Source organism: Panicum virgatum, chromosome 6N (genome assembly GCF_016808335.1).
Source record: "Panicum virgatum strain AP13 chromosome 6N, P.virgatum_v5, whole genome shotgun sequence".
Lineage (NCBI taxonomy): Eukaryota > Viridiplantae > Streptophyta > Magnoliopsida > Poales > Poaceae > Panicum > Panicum virgatum.
Genome location: NC_053150.1, coordinates 33,998,752 through 34,020,386, shown reverse-complemented (window position 1 = coordinate 34,020,386; position 21,635 = coordinate 33,998,752). Strand labels below are relative to the sequence as shown.

Genomic DNA, 21,635 nt, shown 5'->3' with positions numbered 1-21,635 from the left:
ATGTTCGGGTCCTCCATGTCCCGACCACCTTCCAGTTTGTTGACATCTTCACCAAGGGTCTCCCCTCCTCGACTTTCTCGTAGTTTCGCTCCAGCATCAACGTAGCAGGTGGCTAGTTGTGGCTGCGGGGGGGTGTTTGCCCTATGTGTGCTTTCTTTGTTATCCAGTCTTGAACACCGCTACGCCGGTAGTTCAGACTGCAGGGGGGTGTTGGTGTATGTGTGAGTGGCCTTATGACCCATGTATGTGTGAGTGGCCTTATGACCCATGTATAGAGGCCCATCTAGAGGCTCATGTATAGGTTCCATATTACCCACCCTTCCAGGGTTTGGAGGAATACACACAATTATTCTCTCCTTCAGGTACGTGTTCGGTATAGCTTTTTGCCGGCTATAGCAGCTGCTGGTGGCAGTAGAGAGCCAGCCGCTGTAGCAGCTGCTGCCCTAAAAAAAAAGAAAAAAAAAACTGTATCGAACACGCCAGGTGTTTCTTAACCTCTAGAATTAAGGAAACAACCTCACCTAATCTTATCTCTCAATAACAACGAAAGCCTAATGGAGGTACTTTTCCACGATTACTGTCCATACATGAACAGTAACCTAAATGGGACCTAATGGGCTGTACATGACCATGAGCTTTTGGGTACCGAAGCTATACATAGGCAAGGGATCTAATGCGTTTCAGTTACATGAACACTATAAACCTAAAGGATAAGGTATATCCTGATATTCATAAAATGGATTGAAAACATATCCTAATTGAATAGCGTAAAGATAGGCAGAGATGACAGTTAATTCATCTCACCAATGGCCGCATTACATAAGTAAACAAGGAATGACATTATAAGCACAACTATGCATGGCTGTTTGGTATGGAAGCATTATGCAATTTCTCCTTTGTTTGCAACTGAACATGATATGTTACATGATTAATTGGATATCTTCGAATAATTAAAGAGACTTGCTTCAGTACACAATAGAAGAATGCTCATATGATGTTCAAAATGGAACTAGTACTTAATGATTAGGTACAAATTTGTGCAGACTACACTGGTCAATTCAAAACCAAGTCACGTCCATGGCTGTGAAGATAGATTGTCTTTACCTGGATATCTATAAAAAAGAAATGTAACTCAGTAATCCGCAAAAAGTATGTAGTTCCTAGAACAAAACTAGTTACTAATGAGGACGTGCGGAACTGCTGATATTATTTAAAATTATTGTGTAATCCACAATGCAAATTTACATCCTGTAAAAAATAATTTCAGATTTTCTAATAAGATTTATCAGGACATGTCTGAAAAAAATAGAAATGCAGTAATACCTGGGTTTAAATGTAGCTTTCAAGAAAAAATCAAAGAGCATTCTTTCAATATTGAATTCATTAAAATCCATGGGTCCCTTTAGCTTGGTCTTCTTGGGTTTGATTTGTTGAACCCAAGGCTCACTTTTATTGAACTGCTTCAGTAACTGGGGAAAAGGCCATGTTCTCAATCAGGGTAGCAATAATGCTGAGACTTAAGAGGACAGAATATGCCAGAATAGAAATTTTCAGATAAAATAAAATTATAGAAAAAATAATGACCAGAATATTGACATAGCATGTGAACTTTATATTTTATTCAAGAACATTGAATAAGCAATATACAGTACAATGCTACTATGCCAGCGTATAATGGATGTAATTCTTCTAAAGAAAGAATAACTTACTAATATCTATTAAGGTTACTAAACGTATAGATGTACTAATATCTATTAATGCTACTATGCCTACATGCCTTCTACTGTTGCCCTGTTCATCGCATTGTTTCGTGTCCGTCCGATCTTCAGGCAACGGTGCCAGATGTGCCTCGTTTTAATTGCCTATCTTGTATTCTTGTCACACTTTCAGTGACAAACTGCATGTAGGCAGCAGGATGATATTGCAATATTTTACTCTGGAAGCAGGCTACATGTCTATTAAATAATTCAGTGTCCAGTTTAGCCTGCATGTTAACTTCAACTGAGTTTATTTAACTAACTGCAAGAGCAATAGGTGGGGGCCGCACAATGGCTCCTTCAAGGCCATGATTGCCACACAATGGCTCCTTCAAGGCCATGATTCCAAAAGAAATTCAAGTAAATGTCAGTTAAAGATGAACTAAACCTTAAGGTTTGTTGAGACCCAGTACATGTCGCCATCAAAATCACTATTGGCCATCTCATCAGCCAAAGATCGTTTGCCAGAAGTAGGGAAAAGTATTGCATATTTGGAGTACCCGACAATATCCTCAAGACCACTAATTCTTGTTGCAGTTAAAACATGTACATCACCGAAATGTAGCCCAGGTGACTTATAAACAAGCACATCTCCGGAAATTTGTCCATTGTCACTGTTTAATAGGTGGATATAAAGTCAGCAATAAACCCAAAAGAACCAAGAACCTGCTGTCAAATATTAGTGCTGATCCAATGCTTAATGTATGCACATGGATGTATTTTTAATAGGAATCTAAGCATGGCAAAGAATCCAAGTTCTTACTTCTTAGTATCTTCTTGTGAAACTTTAAAAAGAAAAAGGCCACTTCTTACCAGTTACCATTCTTTAAATGAAATTACTCCACCACTGAAATTTGTCAATTTCTTTTTTCTCTTATACACTATATTAATATGCTACCTGGTTAGTCAAATTTGACAACAGATATAGTTATATTTTGTAAGTATCAAAGGTCCATATATATTTCTCCACCAGTTTTAGAGTTTAAGCCACTATGACCTACTCTCTGATATTATTATTTTTACCAAAGGCATGGTCACATTGACAAAAGAAAATAGAGAACAACTTAGCTCACATGGCAAGTGGAGTAGTATTTCAAATTAATATTGTTGTTAAAAAATGGTATTTAAATAAAAGAAATTGAAAGAGAGAACTAGTTAAGTTCGTGCATTGCTACTAAAAAATCATCCAGACAGAAAGAGACATTTGAAGTTTCTTAGTAACTTCCAGAGATGAAGGACAATGGCAATATACAGAAAAAAGCATTTGAAGGAAACAGAAATGAAGGAGAATATTGCTCACTTACAGTATCACACAAACTTCTGTGGGTTTCAGCTTTCCAGTAGGATCTGTTGTACCCATCAAAGAGTAGCAGTCATCAATTGGTAGCTTTCCTTCTTTGAGTCCTTTCCTTTCCAGGTTAGCCATGAAAATCAGTCGAGATTGCAAGTATGGCTCTTCTAGTGGAATTCCAGAATGAATCATTCGCTCCGTCATTGCATCCTCCATATTAGCATAACCAGATGCAACTGCAGGAAAGATCAAAAGAGAGTTCTGAAATCAAATGCTAGAAGGCAAGTAAGAAAAATAACCACAAGGAGTACTATCAAAGCATGTGTTTTTTTTTCTTTTTTCTCGAAAACGCATGAGGGTTGCGTATCATCTCATTAAGAAAAGAGAGGAGAACAAAGGAGGGAAACCCACCAATTACAATATTGCCAAGGCTATTAGCCACTAGCAACAGACATGACCGGAACAAGGCCTAGACCTAGCAACAGCCCGACCAACTCCATGAAGACTATCAAAGCATGTACAAAGCTATGAAAATTAGAGGGCAGATATCAAAGCATGTAAAAAGTTACAAACGTTGGAGGGCAGGTCTTACAACAGATGAAAGCAAAATCAGTTTGCCCATACTACAAAGATGCACAAAGGCAGTGTGTGAAGACCATGGAATACCGATAGAACAAACTAACGTTTTAGTGCAGCTTTGAAATCATAGCAAGCATTCTCAGCCACTTCAATTGCATCCTGCAGAAGCTCCATAAAAAATTCTGTCTTAACTCCTCCATGCTGAAGTAGAGCAATTAGGGACCTTGATGTATATGCCCTTCTGGGTCGATGGCTGAGAAAAAGAAAAGAATAATGTTACTTGTTTTGAACCAAAAGAAATCAATTAACATCTTTGCTGACAGAAGCATCAGTTATGGAGGAAAGGTAGGCACAGGTACAACACTATTTTTTTTTCACTGAAGTGCAGAAGGTACTCAAATGAGAGCAAGGCTATGCTATCATAGTGAATTTTGTGCATCAACTGATCCAAAAGTTGAGGAACTAATGAAACAAGTTGTCCTAAATTCCTAATTATAGTACATACAGCCATACACAAAATACTAACATCAAAGATGGTCAGCAGTAAGCCTTGCCTCAACCAGACTTATTGTTGGTGTATATGTGTTAGGCCCATGTACAGACTATTATATTGCCCACCCTTCTAGGGTTTGCAGGAATACAATGGAATTATCCTCTAGCATGGTATCAACTTAGGTTTAGCCTCTCTCTCTCTCTCCCCCCTCTCTCCAGCTGCCGCCGCCGCCTCCATGGCCGGCCGGCCGCCGGCGCCCCCTCCCCTCTCCTCCTCTTCTGCTGCTGCGGCCGCTGCAGGCGTGCGCCGCCCCTGGGGGCCTGCCGCCGCCCTTGCGGCGGCTGCGGCCACGCCGCCATGGCCGCCGCCTCAGCCCGCCCCTGCGGGCGCGGATCCGCCGCCGCCGCCCTCTTCCCGCCGTTTTTGTTGCTCCTCAGATGATTCATAATCTTCTTTCCATTCGCCAGTTTACTGCTGACAATTCTTGTTCCATCGAATTTGACTCCTCCGGTCTTACTGTGAAGGATTCGGCTTCCCGGCATCCGCTCCTCCGATGTGACAGCTCGGGGCCCCTTTACACCCTTCGTCTTCCTGCTTCCGCTGCTTCGCCTTCGACTTCTTCTTCGTCTGCTGCCTTTGCCACGGCGCCGTCTTCCACCACCTGGCACCGCCGGCTTGGTCACCCCAGACGCGACGTTTTGGCTCAGCTTAGTCGTAGTACTGATGTTTCTTGTACTAGGGCTCATGCTAAGCACCTTTGTCATGCGTGCCAGCTTGGTCGTCATATTAGACTTCCTTTTTCTTCTTCTTCCTCGCATGCGACACATGTTTTTTATCTTGTTCATTGTGACCTGTGTTGACGCAAAAATCAACACACTGAAATCCGAGGACAAGTGTTCGCCAAGCACGGAAAGTGAACCAAGCGTGCAAGTCAATCTGACCTGTTGATTGACAAGGAGATAGAGTAAACGTTAAATTCGAGGGTGTATCGGCTGGGGTTCCGAATATCCCTCACAGGTCGTATCGGCAGGCGATTGCCGATGACAAAATCGGCTTCGATCGGCCGATTTGAAATAGACGATCGCCTAGGTCAGCCGATGCGCGCGGGGAGCAATGTAAAGGCTACGAATGTGTAACCTAAACAACGCTATCAGACAACCTGAAATAGATCTAATCGGCTATATGATGTTTTTAAATAAAATAACACAATAAGCAACCTCGGCATGAGCATTAAATTCCAACATCCCCTAGACAAGATAGACTTGTGAATCATCGGCATATATACCTGTTCGTTGCATGTTACCCCTGCCGATGCACACTTAGCAACTAACGATCCTTATGCTTCAGATTACATGAGATTTACCAAAATTTGGTTTCAACACAAGCCCCCCAGTTTCGGAGTATGAAGGCTTTATGCTTCGAAACTCTGTAAATCCAACGCCTTAATCTGCTCAGTCACTTCATGGATAGGAGACCTCGGCTTTTATGATGCTGCTCTTTCATAGCCGATGTCTTACTTCAAGCAACTTACCAGAATTTAACTCTTTTATGGCCGATAATCCTCTTCATGATGTGCACCACAATTTTAAAGCCAACTTGAGGGATCAAGTCAACTCCACTCTTCCTACTAAATAACTTGGGTTTTTCGAAAGATTTTTAAATCAGAATAAAACTTTGCTCCTCAAATGACTCTCTCAGATCGCTCAATGTATATGATTCCTCACCAAGGCATTGGGCCGCCTCTTTCTTCCCTATTTCTAATAAGGCTTTTCAGTGGAGCTCAGGGTAGGGGATGAAGAGGACGCATACTTGTACCGCATATATTGCAAAGTCAAAAACCGGATCCAATAGAGAAAACAGGTCATACAATCAGATCAAGATGTGCATGTGTGGAATTTTCTGGATGAAACTCGCACCTCTTTCTACATGACTCTATCTTTTATTTTGAGATATGGGCTATCTTTCTTTTTTCTTTTTTTTCTTTTTCCTTTTCCAATGCTTCTGGGAACGGATACTTTTTTCTTTTTCTTTCGCATAGCTCATATTCTTTTTGCAATATGAAGAGTCATGTCAAAATGATAAGAGTATTTTTGTGTGGATGAAAGGCATGTTTTTGCACAACTTCCAGTGTAGAAGTCGGCACAAGTATATGTGGAGTGTTCGTGATCTTGATCTTAAAAGCATGAAACGAATCTCACAAGGGTCACAAACAATTTAACAAAGCTCAATGCAAAACAAGCAGCATATGCGTAAGGTTTTCAAAGATGTCAACATGCATATGGCTCTGGTAGGAATTTATCATGCCATCGAGGAGCTAAGTTATTTTCATTTTTTCGCAAAATAAAATTCTCAAGTACTTTTGCAGTAAGAAGTAAGGTCTTTCTGATCATACCAGTATTGGCAATGGGGCAGCAACATCGTAATCTTGTGATTGTCAGCCCTTGCTGTCCAGTAATCATCGGCTGTAGCATAATTAGAGCACTGGTTGGTCATGTCGGCTTCTCGTATCCCGTTGTTTGACATCTGAATCCTGAGCCCCTTCTCGAGTGGTCTTCATCGATCTCAATCTTGTATAGCGTGATGGTCGATCAGCCGAATGATAAGCACTATTCCATTATGTAACCTTATCGGCCTATGAATGCACGGCAGGTGGTCTCGAATAACTATACAGGTGCATGCACATATATGCATAAAATATATGCTCCACAATCTTGCCGTTGCTAGCTTGCTTCTTCCTTCTGCATGCTTGCCGTTGGCCACAATGAACTTGGGATTCCCGTCAAGGTGTCCATATTTTGCCAAGATTAATTCATCCGTCGGAGTTGAGGCGTCTTGAGCAGAATTGAGGAGACCACAGCACTAAATTAATGGCCCTCTGACACCCTTCAATATCGGCGTATCTCGTAGTCCACGATCACCGTTTCCGCGAGCATGCTAACTGTGTCTGCGCCGACATATACTTCTTCATATAACTTGTGCCGATCATTGTTATATTCATCGGCCTCGCACCGTATCCAAATTATGCATACTGAGATGAGATCCCTCGAGCACTAGCTGAGTTGCTTGATAATTAATCTGTAGGTAGCCGAATTCTCTATTGGCCGTGCAATGCTCTGATCAGTTCATCACTTCTAAATTGATCGCTGATGCTACCCCTGGGATACGCATTCAGAACAGGCTACCCAGAGTCATGGACATCGGCTCCTTTCTTTGCTATCTATCGGCTATGAGTTTTCTGCATGGGACGAGCCGATAAAAGCAGATACCATATATAGCATAATATTGATGTTCAAAAACATCACGTCACCATTGATGCCCTGTTTCTTTTTCTTACTGTAATATATTGAGGAAGTTAACTTTAATGATCCAACTCGATCAATGGCCAATGAATTCCGGAACAGTCGGCCAAGCCAAAAGGTAAGCATCTTCATGTATCCAATGGAAGTTGAGATCGGCTAATGCTCAAACTGGACCATCGGCTGTGCATCATCAGCCAGGGAGAATAATATTATATGCCACTTGCTGCCTATCCATCTTCCAAAAACAGGGCAACCGATGAACTAGTACAACTCCATCGGCTATTTTTATCATCGGCCGCAGAAACTCAAATGGCTGGTCTGTCATGTTTTCTGTAGCGGTTGATATACCACGAACTGAAGAGCTTCTTGCCGGCATCCCAACAGTTCTAATTTTTCCAAAGTGCCGACATGCCCCTTCGACATCTATATTTTAGAATTATCTTTAGGAAGGATAATGAACACATACATCGGTCTCTCTCTGGCCACTGATCATGATTGGTTTCTCTCTTGATCTTTCAACTATGGATCCGATGAGCATCTTGCGCCTGTTGACCTTGACCATATTAATTTCCTGAGCCGAAGCAACATCACCTTGATCTATTTGGTATGAATCCAAGATTCTTCGATTCAGCATGACGCAGCTAGGCTTGCTGATGTGTGTATGCAAGGCCTTCTACTTTTAATCTGCCGATGAATGGTCATTACAGCTACAAGAGATATCTGGACTTGTCATCAAGGATCGGCTGATGTCAACACTTATTTATCCGTCACGTACTTCTGACTGAAGAATCTGATATCCGACCAAGTACGTTCAGACATCATATATCTTCCATATGGACAAGCTAGTTCCACTTCATCGGCTCAAACTTTGCAGGCAACATGCCGAGTCTTATGCCAGCCGATGATCCTGGGATTCTTCATCCCACCTCGTGTACCTTATGAACTTGCCGACCATACCATGTATATCCAAATCGGCCGCATTTGCTCCTCCGAACTACGATAAGGCCGATTCTGGTGCTTGGCTATGAGCGCATCTCGCAGTATAAAAGAATGAATACCCTTCTTCAGCGAGGCCTCCGCGATTAGATAATATTATCCCCTGCCGCTGCTGTAATCTTACTGCCGGGATGACTAGGACGCCATAGCTTCCGTGACCATGCTCAGCAACCTGCCTGCCTTAACGTTGAAGGGGAAGTCCGAGTTTTCCCTTCATCAACCTCATCGGCTGTTTCTCCTCTCTCTCTTTTATATGATAACTCTATTGACGTCCTCTCAATTTGGGCCATCGGCTCTACACAAATCATTTCTTCTAATGACTATTCAGCCGATGCATACAAATTATAGTGTTCTCAGCCGATGTATGCAGTTTTCCCTAACATATGCATGGTATAGGATTCACTGCAGCTCCTCATCAGCTTTCCATCATACTATATATCATTTATTTGTTCCTGAATAATTCGAGGATCCACTGCAACAAACAGAGAAACGTCTGGGTCAACCCGCACGTACACACATCTTGGCGACAGCGTGCATCTTCGTAGAGAGCTGATATGCAAACAGTCTTGTTCCATCTCATTGCCGTCACATTCTGCTGTCTGCTCATCATCGGTCCCCACACTCGCAATGGCAGGATATGTTGCATAGTTGTTTCACAAACCACCTTGCTTTGGTGTTTAAAGGTCAAGAATCCCGGCCGATCATCTGTCAATTTGCGTGTTGTAAATCTGACAACGAAGAAGTTCCATCGGCCACTCTGTCCATCAATTATAAACTAATTTTTTTGTGCCGATGTAATCACCAGAAATAATCATCAACATAAGCCATCGGTCCCACTAGGAGATGACCATCGGCTCTATGAACAACCACGTGGGTTACTATATCACCATCTTCAATTATTATTGGCTTCAATGTTTCTTGCTTCAAACAAGCTGCTTCTATCAATATAACAAATGACACTATCGGCAGCTGGAAGAAAAAAGCCGATAAATCAATTCCAAACTTTGTCACATCCATCGGCTGACTCATCATATTAACAATAGCCGATGAAGCCACCTGGATCCTCAGGTAGCGTAACAACCCAGATTAGTATATGTGCTCATGACATTGAATTAGGAGATCAACAATTAATTAGCACCACATCTTCCGCACGTTGCATTAGGCTATCGGCCTTTTCTGAAATCACTATATCGGCCGAATTTGCTGGAATATATTATATTGAATTGAATTAACTCCAATAAGCAGATAAATACTCTTTTGACCGATGAACTTGATACACACAGCTGCCCTTTAATCCATCGGAATAATGTATAGCCGAGAGACATGTCTCCTCAGCTTTCAACATCAATATTGTGATATGATCGTATCCCACAATGGAGTTGACAGATGTATCAACTATCCTATACAGCCGTCGGCACAACTTTCCCAGTCTGCCGATGCAACGATCTTGTACTCTCTTCTTGCCATTGGATCAATATTAATTCAATATTATATTTAATCCCCAGGCCGGCAATCCCATATGCACTTCCTAGCCAATTAATCTTCATCGGCTGCGGTATTTAGTGTAGTTACAACTCTGTCCACCTGGGTCCCAGGGAAAATAATCTCCAAGTAGCCGATAATTTTGAGCAATAATTTTTTGCTCTTGATCACCTGGCTTCCACGGAAGACAAATTCCAAGCAGCCGATATTCCTGGATAATATTTTTGGAAGGTGGGCAATAATTATTCCAAGAAATAATCTTCTTCCTTGCCTCTGCAACCTCCATCCATCCATCGACCACTTCAGGCTGGAAAAATAAAATATTGACCATCCTTGGCAAACGGCCATCAAGCATAACAATTTCCATTGATCCAGACCTCTCAGGTTCTTCTTTGACGTATGGGCATGAAGTCAGCTTTATATTCTTTACCCATTCAGTCAAGCTGATTTTAGCCTCTTCCTTCTTAATTGCTAGAGCTTCTTCTTCGTGAGGCTTTTCAAAGCTATATTCTTCTCTACATTGGTCCCCGTCTTTGGATCTGCTAACCGAATTTTGTGCTTTATAATTTGTGTCTCCTGATTTATCAGTCATTCAGGAATTCAAATTTTCAGACTCGACACATTTATTTTCGTTGTCCACTCTGGCCATGCAGGACGGAAACAAATCTTCGTTGACCCTCATCAGTTGTGCAAACTCCTCCCATTGAGCCTTCTCTTGCCTAATAGCCGATTGGACCTGATGATGGATTGATGGCTGAGGAACTGATGCTTGCGGCCAACAGCTACCTAACCGCTGTTGTTGATGAGTCATCGGCTGTAGCTGCTGGACCATTGACCATGGTTGCGGACAGGCCATCGGCTGTGGAGCCGATGCATAATATTGATAACCACCTGTCTGAGCCAATGTTCGATACTGAACTATTGACTGTTGTGGATGTTGAACTGTTAACCATGGTTGCTGACAAGCCATCGGCTGCGGAGCCGATGCATAATATTGATAACCGCCTGTCTGAGCCGATGTTTGATGCTGATAAACCATCGGCCATGAGGTGTGATAATCGAACTGATGAACAATTTCATCAGTATCCACACGTTTTACTGTATTATTCGTCGTGCTCGATAGGCTGTTATAGTCCAGTTGCCCATTGCTTGTTTCATAGCTTGCTCGAACATCTCCGTTGGAAAATCCATGATGATATTGTCGTGTCCCACTGGGTGTGCCAAAAGATGTGTTGACGCAAAAATCAACACATTGGAATCCGAGGGCAAGTGTTCGCCAAGCACGGAAAGTGAACCAAGCGTGCCAGTCAATCTGACCTGTTGATTGACAAGGAGACAGAGTAAACGTTAAATTCGAGGGTGTATCGGCTGGGGTTCCGAATATCCCTCACAGGTCGTATCGGCAGGCGATTGCCGATGACAAAATCAACTTCGATCAGCCGATTTGAAATAGACGATCGGCTAGATCAGCCAATGCGCGCGGGAAGCAATGTAAAGGCTACGAATGTGTAACCTAAACAACGCTATCAGACAACCTGAAATAGATCTAATCGGCTATATGATGTTTTTAAATAAAATAACACAATAAGCAGCCGATCAAACATATTTCAAGATGTACAGATATCGATAAAAGCTAAAACAATAGGTAAAACCTATAGAACTAGCAGGTATCGATAAATTGTGAATTAATCTAGACGAGACGACAACATACGCCCGGAAGTCAAAGCCTAAATATAATTCGATAACTTTTGAATAGATCCGAACGAAGCGACAGTGATGCGCCCGGAAGCTAAAGCTCAGATTTACTCGGTAAAAAAAAATTACCAGCAGATCAAGTCGCTCGAATGTGAGGCGTCCTTGATCAACTCGAAATAACTCGCCGAAAAGAAAAGAAAAGTGGCGAAGTCGCCGAAAAGTAAATTGCAAGTAAAAAGTAGAGTTTGTTTGTTGATCGTGTGATAACCCTTCCAAAATGGACGGGAGTACATATTTATAGGCTAGACAACCTAGCCGGTCACGGCACACCAGACTTGCTAATGAAGAAATATCTAAAGATACTAATATTAAAATACATGGACTCTATTTTCCATATGTAGAATCCTTGCTAATGAAGCTTCCTCTGATCCCGTCCAGAAAAGATGATCTGCAGGTATCTTCCGTGACATCCTTTCCATGTACGTAGCATTGGCCAAATCCTTCTTCCGATTTTCCCTCTCTTATTTAATTAAGCATCAACTCGTGCACGTGTCATGCTTATTCAAACAATGGACCAACCCCACGTTTTCAATTACGGAAACCAACCTAAGATTCTTCCCTTTTGTTTACACGTGAACAATCTTTGGATTCGCTGATACATGCATGCGTATATCCCTTCAGCTTCTTTCGTGACGAATCCAAGCCAACATCTCTGGACCTCGGCATGAGCATTAAATTCCAACATCCCCTAGACAAGATAGACTTGTGAATCATCGGCATATATACCTGTTCGTTGCATATCACCCCTGCCGATGCACACTTAGCAGCTGACGATCCTTATGCTTCAGATTACATGAGATTTACCAAAATTTGGTGTCAACAACCTGTGGACTTCTCCTGTACCCAGCATTTCTGGTTATAAATACTATCTGGTGGTAGTTGATGATTTTTTTCATTACTCTTGGACTTTTCCTTTGCGCGCCAAGTCTGAGACCTTTCCCACCCTCCTCCACTTCTTTACCTGGGTGTCCACTCAGTTCGGCCTCACCATTAAGGCCGTCCAGTGTTGACAACGGGCGTGAGTTCGACAACTCCACCTCCCGTTCTTTCTTTCTCTCTCGGGGTGTTCAGCTGCGCATGTCTTGTCCGTATACCTCTCCTCAGAACGGCAAGGCTGAGCGGATGATTCGCACGACGAACGATGTCATGCGCACCCTTATGATCCAGACCTCTCTGTCTCCCCGCTTTTGGGCTGAGAGTCTCCACACTGCCACCTACTTGCTCAACCGCCTTCCGTCAACAGCTTCTCCTGCTTCCACTCCACACCACGCTCTTTTCGGTACCCCTCCCAGCTACGACCATCTTCGTGTCTTCGGGTGTGCATGTTATCCTAACATCTCCGCCACTGCTCCTCACAAGTTGGCACCCCGCTCGACTCGTTGTGTGTTTCTTGGTTACTCCCCTGACCACAAGGGGTACCGATGCTTTGACCTCAGCTCTCGTCGGGTCCTCATCTCCCGACACGTTGTGTTTGACGAGTCGGATTTCCCCTACTCCACCTCCTCTACACCTTCCTCTGACCCCGAGTTGGAGTTCCTGTTTTCGCCTGACCCGGTGGTTAAGCCATCTTTGTCTGTCTGTCCTTTTCCTGTAAGTCTTTCTGGTACACCGGCACACCGCCTCGGGTGATCTCTGCTGCGTCTCGCGCGGCCCCGGTGCCTTTTGTCGCGCCACGTGCGGCCCCGGTGTCTCCTGCTGCGCCACGCGCGGCCCCCGGTGTCTCCTGTCGCGCCACGCGTGGCCCCGGTGCCTCCTTCTGCGCCTGCGCGCTACGCTCAGCCGGTGCAGGTGTACCGGCGTCGTTCGGTGCCGGCACCGGCGCCGACTCCGGCTCCGGAGGCTCCAGCGTCGCCACCGCCACCTCCACCATCTCGCTCTCGTGACGAGCCGGTGGTGTACCACCCGCCCGTCATCCATCCGGACCCTGGTCATATTCATCCCATGGTGACTCGGCGGATGGCTTCTCAGCCCGCGACTCTCTTCGCCACCGAGGGAGAGCCGCCGATCTCTCCGGTACCCTCCTCTGTCTGCGACGCCCTGGCGGGTCCTCACTGGCGTCGCGCGATGGAGGAGTACGCGGCTCTTCTTGCTAACCAGACGTGGGACCTCGTGCTGCGTTTGTCTGGTTGCAATGTGGTCACTGGCAAGTGGATCTGGACGCATAAGCGTCGGGCTGATGGCACATTGGATCGCTACAAGGCTCGCTGGGTTCTCCGGAGTTTCATCCAGCGGCCTGGTGTGGACTATGATGAGACCTTCGGTCCAGTGGTGAAGCCTGCTACAGTGCGCACGGTCCTCTCGCTCGCTCTCTCGCTCGCTCTTGGCCTGTGCACCAGCTGGATGTGAAGAATGCGTTTCTCCATGGCACTTTATCAGAGACAGTCTATTGTACTCAGCTAGTGGGATTCGTGGACTCCAGTCATCCGGACATGGTCTGACGGCTCAACAAATCTCTCTATGGTCTGAAGCAGGCTCCTCGGGTTTGGTATTCTCGGTTCGCCACGTTCTCACTAACATTGGGGTTCACCAAGACCAAGTCTGATACTTTTCTGTTCATCTACCGCCGTGGGGATGAGACTGCCTACCTGCTGCTCTATGTTGATGATATTGTGCTCATAGCCTCCAGTCAGCAGTTGCTTCAGCGCATCATCTCCTCTCTGTAGCAGAAGTTTGCTATGAAGGATCTTAGTCAGCTCCATCACTTCTTAGGTGTTACTGTTGAGTCTCGCCCATCTGGCCTTCTCCTTCACCAGCGGCAGTATGCACTTGATATTCTGGAGCGAGCTGGGATGACTGATTGGAAGCCATGCTCCACTCTTGTCGACACTTAGGCGAAGCTGTCTGCTGCTCTGGGTGATCCCGTGGCTGATCCTACTGCCTACCGGAGTCTTGTTGGAGCCTTGCAATACCTCACTTTCACCAGGCCGGACCTCACATATGCCGTTCAGCAGGTCTGTCTTCATATGCATGATCCCCGAGAGTCACATCTTGCTGCGCTGAAGCGTCTCTTCCGCTACGTCTGTGGCACTGTTGACTTTGGCCTGGTTCTTCACCGGTCTCCCTCTGCTGAGCTGGTTGTCTACACCGACGCTGACTGGGCTGGCTGTCCGGACACTCGCCGCTCCACTTCCGGCTATGCCGTCTTCCTAGGCAACAACCTTGTCTCCTGGTCGTCCAAGCGGCAGTCGGTTGTCTCCCGCTCCAGTGACGAGGCGGAGTACCGTGCTATCGCTAACTGCGTGGCGGAGGCGTCCTGGCTTCGACAGCTCTTGGCGGAGCTCCATAGCCCGCTCGCTAAGAGCACGCTCATCTACTGCGACAACGTCAGCGCCGTGTATCTCTCCACCAATCCCGTTCAGCATCAGCGGACGGAGCATGTGGAGATCGACTTGCACTTCGTTCGCGACCGGGTTGCTATCGACGACGTTCGGGTCCTTCATGTCCCGACCACCTCCCAGTTTGCCGACATCTTCACCAAGGGTCTCCCCTCCTCGACTTTCTCGGAGTTTCGCTCCAGCCTCAACGTAGCAGGTGGCTAGTTGTGGCTGCGAGGGGGTGTTGTCCCTGTGTGTGCTTTCTTTGTTCTCCAGTCTTGAACTCCGCTGCCCCAGTAGTTCAGACTGCGGGGGGTGTTGGTGAATATGTGTTAGACCCATCTAGAGGCCCATGTATAGACTACTATATTGCCCATCCTTCTAGGGTTTGGAGGAATACAATGGAATTATCCTCTAGCATGTCACACCCGTGGCCGCCGGTGAATCGGTGACGTGAGCTAGACCAGACAGAGATCAGTTTCGGAGGACAACTTGGGGAGGAGGAAAGAATCCTCTATCCCGATCACCGATCTGTTTCGAGATCAATTTCAACATGTCTTCTCCTTTACGCGGTTGCGGCTTATATCAGCCGAACCCAACTGGCCAGCGGGCCCTCACACACACCACGCGCAGGTGGCAAACACACACGCTACGCTAACTGTAGGTGATCACGCCGTTGCCGCACTGTTGACGCCGTCCAGCGCGACATCTCCCCCAGCTGGAGAACTTGCTTGCCCCCAAGCAAGACTCGTAGGAAAACGTGTGCGCAGCACGTTGAAGTCCTCCCAAGTAGCCGACGACAGTGGCAGACCACTCCATTTCACGAGTACCTGAGCGATGGCGCAATTGCCTTTCTTGACCAAGCGACGGTCGAGGAGAGCCTCTGGAGCCAGATCAACAGCACTTAAATCAGACAGGAAAGGTAATGTAGAGTATACCGGCGAGTAGGCTGGCAAGTTCAGATGATATGCTGCGGGACCAATCCGCTCGAGCACCGTATATGGGCCAAAGTACTTGAATGCTAGTTTAGGGAAAGGACGATTCACCACAGACGACTGAGCATACGGTTGCAGTTTACTAAGAACCTGCTCTCCAACCTGAAACTGACGGTCGACTCGTTTCTTGTCGGCCTGAGCTTTCATCTGATTTTGAGCAGCAGCAAGATGGAGTTTCAGAGAGTCAAGATGGAGCTGGCGTGCAGTGGTGAACTCAGCCACTAAAGAACTTGCCTGATCCGGGGGTGAAGGAAGAGCTCCAATCTTGGGTTCATATCTATACAGAGCCATGAAAGGAGAACACTGTAATGCTGAGTGAAAGGAGGAATTGTACCAGAGTTAAGCAAGGGCAAGCCAGGAATGCCACTTTTTGGGAGAATCATAGACTGCACAACGAAGATACATTTCAAGGCATTGATTCACCCGTTCGGTTTGGTCGTCGGTCTGTGGATGATAGGCTGTACTGAGTTGCAACTGAATACCATAAAGCTTGAATAATTCCTTCCAGAAGGCACTGACGAAAATCTTGTCGCGATCAGTGACAATTGCTGTTGGTAAAAACCATGGAGTTTCACAATATTATCCAGTACCACTTTAGCAATTTGAGCAGCAGTGAAAGGGTGCTTCAAAGGAATAAAATGGGCATATTTGGTCAACCTGTCGACCACAACTAATATGGCATTAAAAGTGTTAGACACAGGAAGACCCTCCACAAAATCCATGGAAATCTGCTGCCAAGCACCCTCAGGAATTGGTATTGGGGCAAGGAGACCAGCAGGCAAAGTGTTGACATGTTTGGCCTGTTGACAAATGGAACATTGTTTCACAAAACTGTCCACATCTTGTTTGAGACCCTTCCATGTGAATAAATTCTTAATCCTGTGATAGGTAGCATTGGTGCCTGAATGAATGCCCCCCTATAGGTGTGGAATGGAAAGCATCTATGATTCTGGTCTGCAATGCAGAATTATCACCTAGCCACACTTTGCCATTATGTCTGATGATGTGCTGCTGTAGGGAAAAACCATGCTCATCAGGGGAGTGCACAACCAATTTGGTAAGAAGCTCTTGGGCTTTGGGGTCAGTAGCATAGGAATTCAACACTTCCTGAATCCAAGTAGGCTGGATGGAAGCTACTGCTTGCAGGGCCATCAAATGTCCCACTCTGGAAAGAGAATCAGCCACAGTGTTTTCTTTCCCTTTTCTGTAGATAATCCTGAATTTGAGCCCCATTAATCTTGTCATAGCCTTTCTTTGCATCTCAGAGTGAAGGTTCTGTTTTGTCAGATAGGAGAGACTTTTGTGGTCAGTCTTGATGAGAAATTCCTGAATCTGTAAATAGGGCCTCCATCTTTCGACAGCCATAATCAATGCAAGGAACTCCTCATATATAGATAATGTTCTATGGGTTTGACCCAGAGCCTTACTAAGGAAAGCAATAGGTTGTCCATTCTGTGATAAAACAGCCCCTATGCCAGTGTCACAAGCATCTGTCTCCACAGTGAATGGTTGGGAAAAATTGAGTAAAGCCAATACTGGTGTAGTGCTCATAGCTTGTTTAAGATGGTCAAATGCTTGCTGGGCAGTTGGAGACCACTGAAACATTTTCTTTTTCAGCAACTGAGTGAGTGGGTGAGCTAGAATTCCATAATTCTTGACAAATCTTCTGTAGTATCCAGTGAGGCCAAGGAAAGCTTTTAACTCAGTGACAGACTGTGGAGTGGGCCCCTGCAACATGGCGTGAGTCTTAGTGGCATCAGTAGCAACACCCTCTGCTGAAATAATGTGGCCCAAATATTCCAGTTTTTCCTGAGCAAAAGAACATTTACTGGCCTTGAGAGAAATATGATGTTCTATGAGTTTCAGAAGGACTTGCTGAATGTGACTCAAATGCAGTTCCAGAGTAGGGCCGTAGATGAGAATATCATCTAGAAACACCAATACAAACTTGCGTAGAAAAGGTCCCAAAATGTCATTCATAAGACACTGAAAAGTGGCAGGAGCATTTGTGAGTCCAAATGGCATCACTCTGAACTGAAAATACCCATGATGTGTTTTAAAGGTTGTTTTGTGCTCATCCTATACATGCATTCTGACTTGGTGATACCCTGATCTCATATCCAGTTTTGTAAAATATGTGGCACCAGCCAATTCCTCCAAAATCTCCTCAATTACTGGCATGGGAAACCTATTCTTCACAGTGACAGAATTTAACTTTCTGTAGTCAACACAAAACCTCCAGGATCCATCTTTCTTTTGGACTAAGAGGACTGGAGAAGCAAAGGGACTGGTACTATGGGTAATCAGGCCTGCCTCCAACAATTCTTTCACCTGTCTTTCAATTTCATTTTTGTGAAGAGGAGAGTACCTATAAGGTCTGGAGTTCACAGGAGTCCAGGTAACAGAGGGATGTGATGGTCATGGCACCTTTGAGGTGGCAAGGTTTTTGGATCAGAGAAGACATCCTTGTACTGCTGAATCACTGACTGAACTTTATCAGAATGTGGTGGAGGGGGGTCATGAGAGGGTGCACCCACTAATGCCATAGCCCAAATAGCATTGCCCTTTACCCATTTGTTAATAGTCTTCAAGGAGACTGGAGTCAACTGAGGTGGTTTAGCTTGAAGTCCAATAAGAGTAATCAGTTTTCCTTTGTCTTCAAACTTCAGTATTTTCTGGTCACAATGGCAGGTCATGGGACTGTGAGAACACAACCAGTCATAGGCGAGAATAGCATCATAGGCCTCCATATCCAAGACCTTTATGTCAGTGATCATGGTATGACCATTAGACCACCATTCCAAACCAGGAACTACTTCATCAGAAATAAGTGTATCACCACTAGCCAAGTGTACAGACTGAGCAGAGACAGTCATTGGAGTGATGCCCACAGTCTGAAGAAAAGCGGAGCTGATAAAACTATGAGAACTGCCACTGTCAATCAACACAAGCATGACTTTGTTATCCACCAGAGCTGAAATTTTCATGGCCTGACCTTGATCAGTCCCAGACCAGGCATTCAAGGATACAACAACAACAACAACAACATAGCCTTTTTTCCCAAGCAAGTTGGGGTAGGCTAGAGATGAAACCCGAAAGAAATAAGTTCAAAGTTCAGGCACATTGATAGCTAGTCTCCAAGCGCTCCTATCCAAAGCTATCTCTTTAAACAAGGCATTCAAGGATAGCTGGCAAAAATCCTGAGACAAGGCATCCTCCAAATCCAACTGGGCTAAAATATGTTCGGACAATTCCACATCCAGAGAATTGAGAGAGAGAGAGAGCATTGACCTGAGCCTTAAGGCGTTTGGGACAAATGGCTGCATGGGCAGGGTCATACTTTTCACTACACCAATAACAGAGGCCATTAGCCTTGCAGTAGTCACGCTTCTGACGTTCTTTCCACAGAGGGCTGGTCTGAGAAGTTTGTTTGGATGTAGTAGGGGCTTTTTGGGACAGCTGTGACTTCTGAAATTTATCCTTCCCTTTTTCCATCACACGTTCCTGGAGCTTGGCTAACATGATGGCCCGATGTAAAGTGGGTGGAACTTGAGTCAAAACTGCCAACCGAATATCCTGTTTCAGGCCATTGATGAATTGGGAGATGAAAAAGACAGGGTCATAACCACTATGATGCATATTGATCTGATAATACAGCTCCTCAAACTGAGCTGCATAATCCTCCACACACCCACGTTGCTTCAGATCCAGTAGACTATCCATAGCCTCTCTGTACTCATATTGACCAAATTGACTCAACGGCATCAGCAAACTGCTCCCAAGTTGGATCAGGGTTGGTTTTCTTGTACACTTGAAGCCATTTGGCTGCATTCTTATCGAAATGTAAGGCAGCAGCAGTAACCCACATGGACTCCTCAATATTGGAAATACGGAAGTAATCGACACACTTATCACGCCAAATCTTCGGGTTCTCACCAGTGAACAAGGGAAATTGAAGTTTGGGTAGAACAGACCTGGGTAGCGGGGCAGCGTCGTGATGAGGGCGCGGAGCACGCGGTGGAACACGCCGGTGAGAAGGTTCACCAGTAGGAGGCCGGGAAGAACGATGATGCACCCCGGGCCCGAAAATCACATATTGATCATCCAAATCACTGTCAGACATCATGTCGAGCGTCATGCAGGCAACGGCCTGACCTGTGGCTTCCACTTGCTTGGCCAATATCTGTTGCTCCTGAGCATAGCGATCCACGGTCTCAGATGTACGAGCCATCTGATCGCGCAATTCCTGTTGAGACGAACCAATAGAACTGACCCTAGCGAACTAGAGATCCAAACTTGCACGGATCTGCTCCCAGTGCTCATCCTCACGACGATTGTGCTCGGCCATGGCGTCAAGGATGAACGCCGTCTGCACGGATGGTTTTGGCGGCGCCGTGATGACCCGGAACGAGTGGATCCGGGACGAGAAACAAGAGTGCGATAGAGGACCGCACCACTCCCCTTTCTACAACCTAAGCGGCGTGAATCGAACCGTATCTGGGCGACGGCGCCGGAATGGCTAACCGGCTCTATGCGGTGGCCGCCGTCGACTGAACGCGGTGGGCGGGGCGGGGACGTCGCGATCGGAGTGACCAACGACGATGCGTGTCAAGAGCGTCGATGAGACGATCCGGACTAGGGGAGAAGAAACTCACCGGTGGAACACGAGCAGGGACCGGAGAAAAAGAAGAAAAAGCCAGGGAATAGCGGAACACCCGGATGGCGGAACTCCGGCGAGGAACAGGAACGCACGATGAAGCCGGATACCCAACCGCCGAGGAACACCGTCTTTGATACCACCTGTCACACCCGTGGCCGCCGGTGAATCGGCGACGTGAGCTAGACCAGAGAGAGATCAGTTTCGGAGGACAACTTGGGGAGGAGGAAAGAATCCTCTGTCCCGTTCGCCGTTCTGTTCGAGATCAATTTCAACATGTCTTCTCCTTACACGGTTGCGGCTTATATCAGCCGAACCCAACTGGCCAGCCAGCCCTCACACACACCACGCGCAGGTGGCAAACACACACACTACGCTAACTGTAGACGATCACGCCGTTGCCGCACCGTTGACGCTGTCCAGCACGACATAGCACTTCTAGTTTATAAGACTGGCGGGCCTAGTATTGATGCATGGGTATTCAACTGGGTATTCAACTGAATACCCAAAAATTTTGGTAAAAAGATTTATGTACATAGTATATAACATGTATATGTATCAAAATAGAAAATAACATCACAAAAACAGACATTCAAATCTCATATTGCCTCTTGGTCTCAAATGTCCCACTTTCCAATCTCATTCTAGTATTTAATTATGTGCTACTACCTCCGTTCCAAAATAATTGTAATTTTAGCTTTTTTTTTTCGAACACGCAGGAGAGCTGCGTATCTTTGTATTAAGAAGAGAGAAATGGCCAATTACAATAACCAATCACACACCTTGGGCCAGAGTGGGTGATGGTAGAAAAACACAAAAAAGAGACTATTACATAAAAAAGAGGTAGAAGGAAGGACCTGACCACAACACCCTAATGGTACATCTAATCCTCCCGGCCTACGCCGAGGGCCCTAAGCCCCTTAATATTGTTCCAATATTTTAGCATTCAAATATTGTTCCAAAATAAATGTAGTTTTAACAACTCCCCCCCCCCCTCCTCGTCATATGCATTCTCTA

At 45.5% G+C, this 21,635-nt stretch overlaps 1 protein-coding gene across 2 annotated transcripts in view; it reads right to left on the bottom strand.

Annotated features, from left to right (window-relative positions):
• Window positions 1-21,635, bottom strand: part of LOC120679337 (probable RNA-dependent RNA polymerase 3) — a 48,633-nt gene that overhangs the window by 4,863 nt on the left and 22,135 nt on the right. The window contains exons 12-16 of one of the 2 annotated variants that reach the window (XR_005677143.1): window positions 3,732-3,880; window positions 3,062-3,284; window positions 2,146-2,371; window positions 1,324-1,469; window positions 1,105-1,112 (exon numbers count right to left, since the gene is read on the bottom strand). Coding sequence is in view for 1 of the 2 variants with exons in the window: in XM_039960908.1 (XP_039816842.1) it covers window positions 1,324-1,469; window positions 2,146-2,371; window positions 3,062-3,284; window positions 3,732-3,880 (744 nt within the window). In the remaining variant the exon portion in view is untranslated. The remainder of the gene's footprint in view (window positions 1-1,104; window positions 1,113-1,323; window positions 1,470-2,145; window positions 2,372-3,061; window positions 3,285-3,731; window positions 3,881-21,635) is intronic. The other variant, XM_039960908.1, reaches the window with a different exon arrangement.